Source organism: Rousettus aegyptiacus, unplaced genomic scaffold (assembly GCF_014176215.1).
Source record: "Rousettus aegyptiacus isolate mRouAeg1 unplaced genomic scaffold, mRouAeg1.p scaffold_m13_p_10, whole genome shotgun sequence".
Taxonomy (NCBI): domain Eukaryota; kingdom Metazoa; phylum Chordata; class Mammalia; order Chiroptera; family Pteropodidae; genus Rousettus; species Rousettus aegyptiacus.
The window spans coordinates 71,289,214-71,306,698 of NW_023416285.1; the positions used below are offsets into that span (position 1 = coordinate 71,289,214).

Here is a 17,485-nt window from a genome sequence, read left to right on the forward strand (position 1 = left end):
ATTTTTCTGAAATGTTTATTAATGTTTCTTTATGATATTTGTTTTGTATTGCATTTTAAGAGCTCATATTGAAGATGTTAACTTTTCTCTCTGTCTTTTAACTTTTTGTAATGCTTTCTTATGTATGTAATTTATTTTTATGAAGTATAATCTTTTAGTTTTTTTCTTAAAATTTCTGCTTTAATGTCATTTTTCTCATTTCAAGTTAATGATAAATTTTCACTTACATTTTGTAGTACTTTCAGGTTTCATTTTAAACAGATGTGGGATTTATTTGTGAGATGCGAGGTAGGGATCTAATTTTTTTTTTCTTAAATTATTATCTACTTGATGTGATAATCATATATTTAATAATTCATTCTTCCCATATTGGTTTGAGGCACTTCTTTTATATGCTAAATTTACATGTGTATTAATCATTTCTGGATTAATTATACATTAATTAATGTCTCCTCCCCACCCCATTTTCCTCTTCTTTAATTTTATTTCTGGCTATTTTCATATTTTTTTCACCTGAACCCGTGACTGCATCATTGAATCACTGAATCAAGTTAAAAATTTGTTGGGATATTTATTGGAATTTAAAATTTACGTTTATAAATTTATAGTGAGAGAAGTAACTGGAATCTTTCACATATTGAGTCATTTAAGCTTAGCTTTTCTCTCTATTGGTATTTCTTTCATGTGCTAGGGAGAGGTTTCTTAAAATAAATCAGCTCATTTAAGTGATTTGTTCCTATATGATTTCTATTTTATGAAGATACTGTAAGGTGGAAGCTGTTGATTTGGAAACTGACCATCAGTCTGAATTCTTTCATTTTAAATAGTTTTTCAGTTAATTTTCATCAACATAGGTTTAAAAATTATGTCATATGGCAAAGTATTTTTAAAGAAAGTTTTCAGTTAATCAGACTTGACTAAATATATTTTAGTTACACTATTTTTCAGCAAGGTTGATTCACCTTTATCTGCTGAAATATTATGTACTCTGGTTCCAGCTTACTACCTTTAAGGTTTCACATTGTAGCCCTTACATAATAGCTAAGATATTGTTCTTTCTTGTACTTGCTGTTAGGGGTAGTAGTCAGGATTTAGACCATCTAACATTTAACTAATGGTTTCATTGAATTTACTTATATCAAGTTGATATATCATATCTTTTATCAGCACTAAAAGAAATGTAAGCCACAAATTCTAGACACATATGTAGTTTTAAATATTCCAGTAGCCACATTTTAAAAAATAGAAGCAAGTGAAATTGCTTATATACTTATATGTCCAAAATACTATTTTATCATGTTCCTGATATGAAAATTAATGAGACAGTTTGCATTCATTTTATGTACCGATTTTTCTAAATCTGTATATTTTATATTTACAATACATCTCAATTTGGATGACTTAGTTCCATTTCAAGCAGGACTCAGTCGCCACACTCAGTGGCTAGTAGCTGCCATCCTGCACAGCACAGCTGTGGATTATACCTCTAGCCTGGGTTACATGTTAGGATTTGCTAGAGTTTTTCAAAATCTAAAATTTTATAGTGGAAACCATAGCTTATTAAAAATACATCTACGACTTTCAACTTCCTTCTGTACAACAGAAGGCAGTCACGAATGTCCTCATGAAACCTCACACATTATGTTAATGCTTAGGGAATACTGCTTCTGGTATGGCCCTTGTGGCAATTTAGAGTTTTTATGTAAGTACATCATGGCATCTTTTGAAGCCTGTTGTTTTGTTCCCATTTTTTCAAATCCCTTTTTAAATAAATTTGATAAGCAAAAACCATCCTGCCTCACCTTCCTATTAGTTTTTATTTAAATGTTAATATGAATCTGTGTACAGAGTAGCTTTGAATAGTATGTTTTTATATACAACGGTGCCATTACTTTGTTGCTCTGTGGTACTATAAAACTTGGTTTCATGGGTCATTTACACAGCTAACTGGGCAAAAGGAAGTATCTGTTTTAAATTGAGCCTCTGTTCATTGCTTTGTGTGAGCCATCTTTGAAGATCTTGATTCACCCGGGGCTGTGTTCAATGGCATAGGGTTAGTCAGGTAGGTGATAGTTTAAGCAGAGACTGTTACTAAGAAGGCCAAGCCCAACCAAGGCTCTGGACCAAGGAACCACCTTAATGTGTCAGACCTATTTAGAATATCAGATTGGCTTCCAGGAGCGAAGCAAGCAAGCAAACAGTGGTATGCAGAGGTGAATTAGAGAGATGGATTGTTCTGACACCAACATAGAATAGTCAAGCTTCTGTAATTGGGTTAGGTCCCTGTGGCTAACTTTGATCCTAATGTAAAGCCAACTTGGTATAAAAGAAATCTTCCAGCACCTGTAGCCCATCTTTTCCCTTCATCCTTCCTTCATCCCATGTAGATTTATCCCTGATTCAACCCTGAAAACCTTAGAGATAGGAGACATTTAAGGAGCTCTGACTTAGTACCCTAAGGATGTGTAATGAATCACTCTGTCATCATTTCTTTGACCCTGAGAGCCTGTCACGGCAACTCATAGAGCTCCAGGACTCAGGGCCATGCCAGGTCTCTGACCCTAGCTTGGACTCGAGGGCTCTGTACTTGTGAATAGTTCTGATGCCAAGCCAGGCCTGCCAAGGGTTCATCTTGCACTTTCCCCACTGTTGCTGTTGGCCAACTCATCTGGACAAACTTGTTGCCCCATGTTAGAAATCTTTGGTTCTGACTACACCTGTTGTCTGTGACCATTTTTTCTGGATCTTTTCCTCTGCCACTGTGTTGTTATCCTAATGGCTATTAACTAGTTGATCGTTTCCAGGCTTCTTCTAGTCTTTCTCACTGTACTTTTCTCTTTCTTTGGGGGGGGGGCGTGGGCTGGGGGAGGGCGGGGAGGGGAGCGGGAGTGGAGGGGAGGGAGGGGGGGACGGGAAGGGAAGGACAGGAAGGGAAGGGAAGGAAGGGGAGGGAGGGGAAGGGGAGGGGGAGGGGAGGGGGGAGGCGCACGCAAAGAACGAAAGAAAAAAATAAAAAAAAACACGAACACGAAAAAACTAAGACCCCTAAGAAAAAAACCCGGAGCGGAGACCCATGAAATTCACAGTCATGACACTTCCATGCAAGTCGAGGCCCTTCCGACATTCCCTTCCCTTCCGCTTCCCTTCCTTCCTCCCCCCTCCCTCCCTTCCTTTCCCCTCCCTCCCCTTCCCCCTCGCCCTCCCCTCCCCGTCCTCTCCTCCTTCCAAACTCAGGCCAATGTTACATATCTCTTTGACCAAAGAAATGAAACCGATCTCTCCATATAAATTTTACCCAAATTTAATGTGCTGTTGTATATCTTTAGCTTAAGTTGGGTTCAGTCCACCATCAGTTCCAGAATGGTTGTAATAAATGTTCACAGGTGGACTGAGACTCTACTTTCATTATTTGTTTTCACAGTTTTTAGTAATGGTTAGAGAAATGATGTGAGGAAAAATTCCTGCCATTTTTAATGCAAAGGGTGTCCAGTGTGGTCAGGACAGTGGGAGGCTTATGTAATGTGGGTTGTTTTATAAAGCCATGTTTGTACCTCAGAGATGCTCAACTAACTGCATAGTGAATCAAATGGGGGAGCTTCAAACAATACTGATACTTGGACCCAGATGCATGGAATCAGTCAGTCTGGGCCACTGGGCATGTGGACCAAGCATTGATATTTTATCTCTTATAATTAATTCTAAGGTACAGCAGCATTGAAAAACACTGGTTTAGATCTTCGAATTTATGGTACTTGCTTGCAAAGAGGAGGAGGAAGTGATTGTATGAAGCCTAGTAGGTTGCAAATGAAGAAACCAAGAGATATAAATATTTTGGTAAATTTTTGGTAAATTTTTTATCTATTGCCCAGTCACTTAATGGGTCTAATTACACTTCTCTTAATTGCCCTTCTCAGAAATGGTAAAGTTCATTTGATGATACCCAGTTATTAAGTTCTGAAGATATTCTTTAAGTTTTTTAATTTAACATTCAATTTAGTACAACCAAATGAACATAGTCATTTTTAGCTGGTGTTATATCTACTCTGGGAGCTTGATGAATATGAGCCTTTTTGCAGTGTCATTACTAGTTTTTTGCTAACCTACTTACTTTTATTATGTTGTAATAATTAGTCTCTTTATTCATCTTATATTTGTAGTCTACATATATAGTCATTTGTATCTAGAAGAAATACCTTAATGACTTCTTGAAAGTCTCTGAAACGTCTGTGGCAACTTTATTTTCAAGGGGTTTATTTTTTTTAGGCTATAATTATTGATTTATCCCACCATGTTGTTAAATAGTCTTTTATAGGTTCATGTATAGAAAAATGATAGTTCACCACAAGTCCCAATTTACCTGCCATCCCTGGCTGCTGAGATGGAGCTCATTTTTGCCTGGCTTCAGGATGCGATGATTATTTCAGATTCCAAGAATTAGAATGGAAGCTCCACAGTGCCTTACAGGGAGTGCATTGTGTTCCCATTATATGACTTTATTTTATAGTTCTCTTCTATCCTTACTGTTTCTTCCTTTAGTCTTGGTTTTTTTAGGTATTAATGTGATTTGTACTCTATAGATGGAAATCTTTTTAAAAAGCCAAAATTTGACATAGAAGAGAAAGTTCTGAATTGTTGGCTCAATTTAGCCCCCAGATAGCTACTTATTCTTGTCTTTTTGTTTAAAGTTCAGTTAAAGAATCATTAACACAAGTTGGCCTTTTGTTGACTTTCAAGTGATTATAATTAGCAAAGAAGAAAAACTCTCTTAATTTCCCCAGGTGCCAAGTTGAAGCTCCCTTGATCTTAAGTGACTCTCCCTGTGGAATTTACCCTAATGGTTGGTGAACTACTCTCCTATATGTTTTAATTTTAACAAAGTCTAAGTACCAAAGTCTTCAGTCTGAATTGATAGTTCATAAGATAGCAAATATTTTTCCATATGTTCAGCTGGAGTTTTCTTTTTTCTTTTAAATTCCTTTGATGCAAACTAGAATCACTATCTTTACTGTTTATACTTTGTGTTTTTAGTCTATTAGATACCACTCTATTTGATGTACTAGCCATGTAAAAAGTAAAGTGCTTTTGTTCTGTGATACAACAGTGGAACTTAGATTATAACTCATTTAGTGCTGTCTCCACTCGCCTCAGCATCTTAAGCTAATACCCATATAAATAGTTTACTTGAGAGAAAATGAAATGAGGCACTTGAGACTCCTAGTAGGCCTGGAGTGATAGCTGACTTTTGGCTCATCCAAGCTGTGTGGTCTTGGACAAGTCACACAACCTCTCTTACTCCTACTTTCCTTTAGCATAATGGTTGTAATACCTACCAGTAAATCACATGCATGTTGGGTAGAGAGCAGACTAAGCCTACCTGCACATTGGAATCTCCCAAGGAGCTTTAAACCACTGATTTCTGGGTCCCACCCCTAGAGATCCTGATTTCATCTGGGAGATAGGAGTTGAAACAAGGAGAGATGATTCTGGTTTGTACTACTAAGTATCAGTGGCAGTGATGAGAAGTGGTCATATTCAGGATATAGTTTGAAGTGATAGCTAATATATTTGTTGATGTGTAAGATGTGGTGTATTAAAGGGAAAGAAGTGTTGAAATGACTAAAGTTTTGGGCTCCGAGCCCAAATGGTGGCTCCAGTTACTAAGATAGAAAACATTGAGACAAGGACTGAAACCTCCTTAGAAGACTGCGAAGATCCACATGTGCCAAGATATGTATATATATTTCTTTTGTTCTTTTAGAAGGATGATTGCATTTATCCTAAAATCAGAATTTCCATCCTCTACTTTCTCCATCTTCTTTTCTCTGAATATTCTTTAGAACCTCCATAAACATAATTATTAGTGTCTCCATTGCTATGGATTTTAGACAGCTGGGAACTATAAGGATTTAATCTGTTTGGGATTGATAATTCTATTGCCAGGTCTTTTTGCTCCATAATCAGAGTTGATGAGAATAATTTTTCATGCCATCATCATGTTCTTTTGGCTCTCGAGGTGCTCCACACTGCAGGGATGTTCTTCAGAGTCAGAAACTAAATGAAAGTGCTTGCTATAAAGTAGATGCTAAGCAAATGTTACTTGAATCTGCATATGGTGAGCAATTGGGATAAAATCAAGCCGTTCAAATTTTGGAAGCTGAGCTTTTAGCATGCTGGATTGGTTTTAAAGTCTCATGGAGTTTTCTTATCATGTACAGGCCCTTTTGCGTTGCTCATCAATGGCCACAGGTACCCAGCACATTTCAGCGGTGGGCTGATTTCATGATTCTAATTGGTGGTGGCATACGGAGGCAAAAGTGTTACATTAAGATGCTCTTTCTGCACTGGGTGATTTTTATTTATGACATTAGAAGGTTCTTAAAATATCTGTTCAATCCTCTCATTGTTCTAGTTCTGTCTGTAAATTGGGTAGAAGCCAATGGCAAGCGTCCATGTGTAGGTGTCATTGCTTTAATGTCACCTATCACTGTGCTGGGTCTTTTAAGTTTTAGCAGCCTACCCACTGTCATTCACGCATCCTGTTTTAATCTGCTCGATGGCGGGGAGGGGGTGGGAGGTTGGGGGTGGGAGGTGGGGGAGTGTTCTATTTTAGCCACATCCTGATGAACTGATGGACGCCAGCCATGTCTTAACTTGGTTTTGTGCAAGTGACACCTAGATCTTTGAGCCTGTCTTGTCCAACCAGTCTCGATGGGTTCTTTAATACTGCTCACAGTGTTTATGGTAGACAAACCACCCCAGAGCCACACCCATTCTCAGGGTTATGTTGGGCGGTGGTGGAGTTCTCCAGTGAGCTTTATGGATTTTCTATTTTCCTGGCCTTGTTTGATGGACTTGGATATTTTACATGCCAGATTGTGACACTGTTTGTTATCAAGAGGCAATTGAGTGTCACCCCTTTCCTTATCGGGGATAGTATCTGGTGATATAGAGTAAAAAGCAGTTCTTGCATGTGGGCAATTTACATTGCTGTGTGTGCTGTTCTGACTTCCTTATTAGAGCCATAATTAACAGGTAGGCTTTCATTTCTTCATTGGGTGTTTTTGGTGGTTAAGACTTTCTTACAAAAATAAAGGTGAATTATTTTTTCTCTCTTGCTAAGTCACAATGGTGATAAAAAAAAGATGCCTGTCAAACTCCACTGACTCATTCTGAGAATAATACAGCAGCAAAATGATGTTATTTGGATGTTTCTGCTTTTTTTTTTTAAAATAAAATTAGGACTAGTCTGTTAGAGCCAGTCATGTTTCTACCTGTTATAAAATGAATAAATAGCTCTAAAATTGAAAGTTGTACTAATTCAGATAACTTTCATGGTTATTTATTAGTATTTTTTTCCAGTATGTTTATTCAGAGTTGTAATTCAGTATATCCTCCTATGAATGCATTGCTACTGATGTCATTGGGGTTAACTCTCCTGCAAGCATTTTATGAACAAATTCGTTAATGCTTTTTTCCATATACAAGTGATTAAAACTTAACTTGTGCATTGACACAATATTAGTGGTTCTCCGATGACCTCTTGTAAAAAGATTTTTTTACAAAGATAGCATCATGGAATTTTAGAGTTAGAGGGAACTTAGAGATCAGATAGTACAGCACAGTCCATGATACAGTATGCTAGCAATTGGTTATTCAGCTCCTGCTTGAATACCTGTCAGTGTCGAGAATCACACTCCCTTTTTAAACCGCCTGTTTCATTCTCAGACAATTCTAATTCTTAGCAAGTTCCTTTTTGCTGAGAAAGCAATAAAAGCAATAAAACCATTTATTTTCTACATGTCTTGCTAGGCCAAATCTGCAATATTATATTTGTACAGTTGATTCTTTTAAGACCTTATTATTGGACTTTATTTATTCAATCTCTAAAACCTTCCTAAATTCTGATTCTTTCATGTCACTTGTGAATTTATCAGTTGTTCCATGTGTATTCTTATCCTGTCATTGGAACCCAGACAGTCAAGCTCCAGAGCCCTGAAAGTTACGCATTTAACTACCCAGGTTGGGGGTCCTCTCATACCACAACAGAGCCTCATGGGACTCTGTTGGTGGAGTCTTTGTTTTCTCTCCCTATGCCCAGGATTGCTTTATTTTTCCTCTGCACATCCACTCTATTCTCCACTTTAATGCCTTCAGTATCTTCAGGGTGTTGTAACCCCCCTTCAGCCCAACTCTCCATGACAGTCCTCACTCAGTGCCAGATCTGCTTGCCTATGTCGCTGGATCACAAGTTCTCATTCCCAGAAGGAAATCTGATTGGCCCTGCTGATCAGGTGCCTCCTGTTGACCTTGCCACCCAGAGCCAGGGAACTAGGTCAGGAAAAGAGATGGGGCAAGAGACAAGGGTTTCCCTGGGTAGGTTCCTTCAGAAGGTCTTACAGGCAGGGAGAGAACCAAAGGAGAGATCCAGTTTAAGCCCCCTCTGTGGATGTTTGTCATCTGGTTGTGAATTCACATCATTGCATAATCTTGGAATCTGTGGCTTGGTTTTATAAGAATAGGACGTAGTTGTAAAAGCCTTGTTGAAATCCAAAATAGCCAATAAGATTATTGTTCCAACTTAGGTAATGTAAAGAACCTTTTATAAAGGGGAAAATTTCCTTTTGATCTCTGAGTATGCATCCTGTGTATGAAAAACACCACTTTCAAAACAATGAAGTCCTACTCTGTGGCAACTGAATTCTCAATATAAAAGTGAAATATTGCTTTTAACTTCTAAATTATTTTCACAATTTTCCCATAAATCCTTTAGAAGCTATAGATACTATTATATAAATCTGTGAACTCTGAAAGCATGTCTATAGACCACCATTTTCATACACAGTAGTTTATAAGGTACAGGATCCATTGTCTTTCTTTTTAGAACACTGAGACCTTAGTTTCTTATCTTCAGCTTTTGGCACCTCTTATTCACCGTGGTTTTTCTATGAGTAGTGACAGTTCACTTGTCTGTTCTTCAGGTTCTGTTTTCTATGCATATTTTTACTACTTTATCATTTTCGCATTGATTAGAATTCAGTACATAGTAGCAATTCTTCTTCTTGTTTTCTGAATGAATTCGATTCCAAGACAAGTTAATGATGCTTTTAATTAATTGAGACTTCTAGGAGCTGCCTGGTAGATGTCTGATAGTCAAAACACCTCATTACTAGTGCAGTGTGTTTCTGTGACAATTTTTAAATGTATATGGGGAGCATACTATTTATTTCTTCTGTCTGACCAAATGATCTATGGGATGATCATTCCCAAGGCAATATCATTAAATTCTTTTCATTTTTCATTGTTCTTCCTTTTCTTGGTGAGCATGATTTGGCATAAATAAATGTTTTCGGTTACTATTTTCAGCAACTCAGCATATCCAAGATGATTATTTTCCTGGGGTAATATCCAAGGCTGGCTAGCAGCTAAGGAAATTTAGTGCCTACTCTGTGTGAGGCACAACACTAAGCATGCCATACATTTCCATGTAATACTGCTTAAGGATAGCCTTTCCTCGGGTCAGGACATTAGGAATACATTGTTCAATGTCTGCCACTTAGAATTCATAGCACTGCTTTTGGAGTTTGCTGCAGTTCAACATGAGATCAGGAAGTGTTAAGCCATTATATTTTCCTGTTTTAAACAAGAAACGCTGTTGATATTTTCACACTTGTTTATTTTTACATCAGTTTCCACAAAGACACTTAAAGAAAAAGATAATTTACCATGCACATTTGGTAATGACAGACAGTCCTGATAGGAAAATATATAAGTGGGTGTCAGGATGGGGATAAGACTATAAAGTTCTAGGAATTTTTGTATGCCTGATATTAAACTAGATATTTAGTAAACATTTATTGCGTGCAAGGGACTTCCCTGATGTGTTATGTTACCTACTCATATTAGAGTAATATACTGGTAGATACCTACATGTACACTCATGCCAGTCCTCAGTGCACAAGTTATGTATGTCTGTAATATCTATTATTAATATTGTCAGTTGCTATGTACCTAAGTATATAGGTCAAAAGATTAATATTGGAGTGGTTAAAGGACCACTATACACTCAAAACTTTTGTAGGTGACCCTTCAACAAATAATGGTCAGGGAGGGTGCTTTGACATCTAAGTAACAACTGACAAGGCCACAAGGGTAAGAGAGGTTGTGGTCGGAAAAACTGTGTTGAAGTAGAATTGGGCCATCAGAGGAGAAATAAAGTTATAGAGAGAGATCAGGTCAAGCTTAATTGTTGAGTGAATAGATACGTCCATCAGTGTTAAAGCTGTAGATCTGGGCTGGTCTTTATTGATTTCCAAATATTGTCCAGACTCCAGCATTCACTGGCTTGCTGACCATATGAGAAGCAAAGTGTCCTCATCGTCATCATTTTGAGAACAGTTCTTTATTTTAAAAGTTCACTTTTTTGTAAGATGAAAAACAATCAATTTTTGAAGCAATAATCATGGTTTACATCATCAGGGTAAGTGGGTATTCATTTATTATAACTTAGATGTTAAAACTTAGATGCGTCACAATTGCATGAACAGGAGGGTGAAAGAGGAAGCTAGAGATGTGGAAAGGTTTTTGGCTGTTGTATAAGTTCCTTAGGGCTGCAACCCATAATTATCCTAGAACGTGCTGTATGCAAGGCTGGGAAGCTGTTCATGTCAGAGGAGATCGGATCTAACAAGTAGGGCCTGCTAGGGAAGGTTCTAGGCAGCCTGGTGATTTGGGGAGCAAGGTAGTTGCTTTGTGGTTCTGTCATCATTCCAGGCAGAACAGAAATGCTAGCTAGTGATTGGGGTACAGAGAACAGAGTTCACCTTAAAGAAGACTAGCCAGGTCCAGGTATATTGTCTGTGCCTGGCTACATTAGATGGCCATTGAGACGGGACTTGGCTTCCAGAAGAGGACTGAACTACCTCCACTAAAATTTCATAATATAGAAGCCAAATATAGTATTTAAGTAGATAGAATAGTTCCCAGAATCAAATGAAAAGCTTTCCAGGAAGGTCAAGGATGATCCAGGCAGCTTGACTAATGGACAGTTTACTTTAGGCTGCCACAGAATCCATCTTATCTGTGTTCAGCCCTTTCATATGTCCAGACTGCACATTGACTTTGATTAGCTTAGCATGGACCATGCACCCATCTTTAAGTCAGAAAGGGGAATGATATCTTGATGGATCAGTCCTTCAAGACTGCCTACAGTTGGGGAAAGGGAGTTCTCCAAAGACAACCAAAGGACTGTTTTGAGGTGAAGCAAACTCTTATCTGGAATGAGCAGCAGATGTCCCCTGCATAGAGCCTGAATCAATATTCTATATAGGACAGTATTCAGATGCAATTGGAAAATTTCATTTCCCCTTTGGCTATTGCAGTCTTGGTCTAGAAATTTGAGACATATTGCTGAATAGTTTCTATTTAATTTTCATGCTTTTATAAGTATTTGATTTCTTCAATGGCATATTCGAAAATGTAGTATATAAGTCTTAACCTTTAAAGCACCTTGTTCATTGTTTGCAGAGTGGTGGTTCCTTCCTTTTGTACCCTCTCAATCTGAACAGCTACTGGCAGGCTCACAATCAAATATTTGAAATGACTGAGCTGCTTCAACAGTGCAAAACATGGGATTTCAAATCTCTTATGTAGTTCTAGTAACTGCTTCTAGATTTCTAATTAAATGAAATGTATACATGTCACTAAAAACAAAATAAATAAAATACAAATGTCTAAATTATTCAGCCGAAGATTGTTTTGTTCTAGAAACTTGAGCAACAACAAAAATTATTAGATGATGAATTTTAATTATTATTTTTTCCCAGAGGACAAAATAAAAATATATTTAACCTTTGGGTAAGAGTTCATAATTTCCTACTAACTAGCACCTATCTTTAATCACACCTATATTCTGCATTTGTGCCTTTTAAGTCTTTGGCTAGTTTTTCAGTTAATATTCTTTTATTAGATTCTATAACTGTTGCAAGCATGGCTGTTTATGTAATGACCTCATTCTAGGTCAGAAATGCGAGCAATTGATATGGTCTCCTCTTAGCGTCTAATATTGGATGCCATTGAGTAAAAAGGATATATAATTGGATTGTCCTGAATATGTTCAGGAGTTAATATAAATATTCTGATTCCAATTACAGCCTTACTTATAATTGCTATAAAGTTGAGTGTGCAAAAATGTAATGGTTCTATAACCATATTACCAGGCAACAGAATGATTTTGTATCTTGTTCTCTTAGCCCTCCTACCTACCCACCCCTGCTTTTCTGTTGCGTAACCCCTGTACAGATGACAATTTTGAGGACAACAAGTACTTATTTAATATTAATTTATAAAACGTAGATTAAAATCTGTTATTTTTCTCTAGATTCATTCACTGATCACAACTTTAATTAAATAATATACAAATTTCTGAAAAACGTTAATAACTGCATTAGTGTTTCTAAGACTCGTTTTTCTCATCTCAAGAATTTTGAAGGGGAGATTAACTTTATAACCTCTGGGGAGAATAGAGTGACAGGAACTGATTGAGTGACAAGTATTGTGCTCCATCGCTAACATGTCATTTAATCCTCATATTAGCCCTATTTTATGCATAAAAAACTGAGGCACAGAACAAAATAATTTGCCCAGTGTTACATGGAAGTGCCATAATTCAAATTTGAACACAGATCCGACTATAAAGCCTATTCCTTTTTCCTCACAGCCCTTTCTGATTTCAACAATAAAAATAGCTAGAATGTTTGCCCTTGCAGGAGGAGTTAGGCACTGACTGTCCCAAGTGCTTTACACATGCGTTAATCCCCTTAAAGACCTGTGAAAGAAAGTAGGCAGCTAGAGTTAAATAATTTATCTAAAGTTATCATAGCTCATAGCTGATGGGCCTAACTTGTCTCTCTTAGTCCATGGTCTGTGTTTCCAGTCCCGACTCTAATTGCCTTCCCCGATTATACCCTTTGTTCTCAATGATATTGATTACAATATTATAATGAGGAAAAAAAATACATCTAAGGATAGGGTTTTAAAAAGAATTCTATAAGAGGTTAACCGTTTGTTGTATTTTAAATCCTCAGTTTCTTTGCAAGTCTTGGGCTTTTACTTAGAGGAGCATCAGGCAGTGGGTATATAACTGCATTAGTGTTATAATTAGTGTCAAAATGATGAGACATGGAGAGGCTATGAGGGTCAGACCAGCTCCACCTCCAAAAAAATATCACATATACATCTACTTCTTTTCAGCTCTGTCACAACAGTCTCACCCAGGCCCCATCATTTTTTACCTGGATTGTCATAGTAACCTCAAAATGATCTTCCAGCCTAAAACTTCTCAGTGGATTCCTGTCACATTAAAGAACAAAAATTCAGGTTTCTTATTGTTTCTCCCAATCTGGCTCTACCTCTTCTGTTTGATGCTCCCCCTATTCCTATGCCTAGTCCTCATCTTCCTGGAAATGCCAAGCTCATTCTTGCCAGAGGTTTATTCCTGCTCTTCCCCAGTGAGTTTAGGCTGTTCCTTATCTTTCCTTATTGAGGTCCTCATGGAGGTCTCAACTTAGTGTCTCCTTGGAGAGGCTTTCCCTTACCACTGGAATAAAGTAGCAACAGCAGTAGTGATAACAGTAACACAGTGATTACAGTTAACATTTATGAGCTCTTACTGTGTGCCAGGCATTGTTCTCTACATTTGTCCATTCACCAGGTCCTCACTTCTCCTTTTGAGGTAGGTACTATTATCATCTCCATATATAGATATGAAATGGTAGCACAGAGTTCTGTGACTCACTTGTTTTATTTTCTTCATCACACTTACCATGATCTGTAATTATTTTGCTCACTGGAAAATAATCCCTGAGAAGAAGGAGCCCTATCTTATTTTCTGCCGTTTTTGCAGCGTTTTTTAAAAAATGGCCAGCACAGAGTAGGCACTTATATTCACTTATGTTGAATGAGTGAATGAACTAATGAACAGTGGGTCTTACTGATTGGGACATATTTGTCATGAGAAATGGAAATTTTCAGCGATAATAATTCTGTTGTAATTGTATGAAAGGACTAAAAGCCTTTCACTGAAATAACTGTTGAGCTTTTTTCTTCTCTGTTACATTATACTGTGTGCATATAGGCATATGATTATGACTCTAGTCAGAGGGAGAAGGAAGACTATATGTAATCATACACAGTGACCAGTCACTGGTCAATAGCTGGGTGCCAGGTACAGTAGTTGTTGGCAACAGATTATATAGTCACTACTTACCTTTTCAAATATGGAAATTTAGCTGCGATCACAAAGCACCATTTGGCTTTGTGATAGTTCTGGCTGCAGATTATGTTAGGCAGCTGTTACAATGAAACATCTGATTCAGGAGGGAAATTTTGTCATTGTATTTAAATTTTCCTGTTTTTCTGTACAAAGGAGGTGTTGACTTTTTTCATGGTGCCCAATGGCTACTAATTTCATAGAATTTTGAAGCTAGAAGAGAAAGTCAAACTATTAACCTACCTTCCTCATTTTAGAAGAGAAGAAAATATCCCCAGAGAATAAGTGGTTTGCTCAGGGTCACATAAATAATCAGTGGAAGAACCAGAGCTTGCCACACAACCAGGAAGAGAGTTTAATGATCAAACACTGTTAGGTGAAGACAAACACGTGTTCACTTCAGGCCCTGATAAGGATGCTGACCTGTCATCATCCTTTGCTTTCTCAATAAAGAAAATTATTTCTGGAAGCTGAAATGGTCACCAGGAGAATGTTGCTTATATATTCTTATTTGGTAATACAAAGTTCTATCTTCTTGTAGCACGTTCAGTAACTGAGACCTTTTGCATGACTTAAGGACAAAGAAGGTTCTGAATGGGCCCCACCCTCTAGGAAGACTCCATAAGACCTATTGCTAGATTCATGATCTCACTTGTCTCCACTGTGCATCCTGTAAGGGGATGACACATAAGCTGACTTTGTTCTCAGTAGCCCTTAGGAGTCAGGATAGGAAGATTAAGAGTTACTAGTGAACTTTAATGACATGTGAATGGCCTCTCTAAATCATTAAACAAATCCCAAGAAGCATAGCTTTCCTCCTTAAAAAAGTAGGAGGGAAACTTGTGTTATATCTAAAACATGATGTAGTGAAAAATAATTATTAACCATGTGACCATGAGTGAAGCTGCAAATGTGTCTAAAACTAAAATGACTGTCATAGAACTTAACATGGAGCTTTGTGACCTCCAAAGTGATGAGTCTAAAATGTGACTCTCAATTGGCCTATCTACCTGGAAAGCCTTCAGTGGCTTATTGCCAACCAGAGGATGCAATCCAGACTTCTTTACAAGCATAAGAGGCCATCCAAGATCTAGCCTGTGTGATTTTTACCTGTCTTTATTTACCTTGCCCTTTTTCTGAATTTCAGCATTATTGCCCTATTAGCATTCGCTTGCACACACTGCACTCACTCTTCCCTATCCCACTGGTCCCCGTGCTCTTGTTCCCCACCTTTGTAGAGAGCCTAAATGATTTTCTGATATTATATAGCAGGCAAGCTTTTCTTGTACAGTTTGTTAACTAGCACTTGGTTCTCTGTAGTGTCCTTATCAGTAAGTGGAGAATCAGTTGCTTGCCCTCAAAACAAAACGAAACAGAAACGGCCAAATAACCACTCCTTTGTCCTTTGGTATTTATTTATTTATTTGGCAAACATTTACTGAGTACCTGCTGCTTCTCTTACTGGTGTTAGGAAGATGAGTAACTCACCATCTATATCCCCAGGGAGTTCCCATTTTGGCAGGGGAAGACTGACTCATAAGCAGGCAGTAACAAAGCCTTCTGGTAAGTGTTTCGCTGGAGATGTGGGAGGCACAGAGAAGGTTCACCGACTTTAGCTTGATAGAATACTTCAGAAGAGACCCCAAATCAGTAGGTCTTATGGGAGGAAATGGCTTTGAGCAGAAAAGAAGAAAAGTGGGTATTTCAGATAGAGTGCCAATCTAGGAAGTGGTTAAGGGGCTGATGGAATCCAGTAAATTAAGCATTTTTTTTTCTGTTCTTCTAGAACTTCTATGCATTTTTAATTAAAAGTACTGTCTGTCAACTTTGCAATATGATGTTACCCAGTTGAAATGGCCTGAATCTATTGAATTGTTACAATGATTGTGAGATAATTTGAAGGGATCTTAAGAAATTTAAAATGTTGTTAAATTCTAATTAATGGAAAGAGTAAGATGATTATAGCGAGTTAGGTGTTTGTGGTGGTTGCCTACTTAAATCTTAATGTTTTTTTTTTTCTGTCTTCATTCAGAAATGAAAAAAGCAAACCAAAAACAAAAGCATTAAATGTATGTACTTATATTTTAAAATTATATTCTAAATTACCACTATCTTGTTAGTCTTGTCTAAAACAAATGTAAATCAGTTTAAAACTTTTTGTTACTTTGGATACATTCTTATGTAATTATACGGGAGAAAGGTGAGCAAAAACGGAAAATTGATGTTACTATTTTTGAAATGGGTCCATTTTACGTTTTACCTTCACGTAATGCTGCCTTTTAAATTTAGTAGAAATGTTAAGTATGGGGACTTTTCTTTTTATTATAAAAGAAACAACACAGATAAGGAGATTCATGTAGCTTATAACAGATTTTGGATTCTGGAATAGTTGTGAAATGTGTTTTTGGTCTGGATGAAAAACTATGTTTTTTATCGAGTAAGACTATCTTTCTTTAAGGTTATGAGAAAACCGATGATGTTTCTGAGAAGACTTCACTGGCTGATCAGGAAGAAGTACGGACTATATTCATCAACCAGCCGCAGCTGACAAAATTCTGCAATAACCATGTCAGGTAGGAACTGCTTAAGAATGCTGTGGGACTAGCAATCACAGCAGAGCCCTGTAGGCCATCTCTCAGCTAAAATGACGATGCTTGCAAAAAGCTTTCAATTAAATCAGTTAATTTTTGAGAGCTTACAGGATCCTGTGTGAATTGGCTATTTTTCCATCTTCTAGCCAATGAGGAGATGTTAATAAGATCCTGGAAGCAGGAAGTTGCAGAAAAAATAAGCAGCCATACTCTACTAATTCTATATGTAGCGTATGAATAATGAAAGCTGCTTATACTTTTGTTTTAAACCTGTATTAGAACAATAAATTATTGTTTTGGGTTACCAAGTTTTTACATTTTAAAAGAGATCTTTGCTGTTCTTTTCCAAGAACCCCTTTTAATAGTTAAGTACTCTTTAAATATTGACTTGTAATTATTGCAAATTTTAGTATGGTGTTGAATAGAGGTATATAAGAAATACCTTACTGCTATATTTTCATCCCAACGATAATATAAAAAGCATCTCCGTTATAAACCCTATTCACTAAGTGGCCTCTGGAAGCAAGTGAGCCACCCCCATACTAGCCCAGTATGTCTCCAGTGGCAAGATTCCTAGATTTGAGATATGCCCATTTAAAATTAATAGATGTAACTTCAAATTCTAGAG

The 17,485-nt window shown here is 37.2% G+C and overlaps 1 protein-coding gene across 7 annotated transcripts in view; it reads left to right on the forward strand.

Annotated features, from left to right (window-relative positions):
* Positions 1–17,485, forward strand: part of ATP8A1 (ATPase phospholipid transporting 8A1) — a 208,611-nt gene that overhangs the window by 9,355 nt on the left and 181,771 nt on the right. For 3 of the 7 annotated variants that reach the window (XM_016160727.2, XM_016160732.2, XM_016160728.2), the window contains exons 1-2: positions 6,647–15,829; positions 16,725–16,839. In XM_016160727.2, the coding sequence (XP_016016213.1) occupies positions 15,742–15,829; positions 16,725–16,839 (203 nt within the window). In that variant the 5' untranslated portion in view covers positions 6,647–15,741. Of the gene's footprint in view, positions 1–6,646; positions 15,830–16,724; positions 16,840–17,485 lie in introns of those variants that run through there. The other 4 variants (XM_016160733.2, XM_036227971.1, XM_016160729.2 and 1 more) reach the window with 2 other exon arrangements.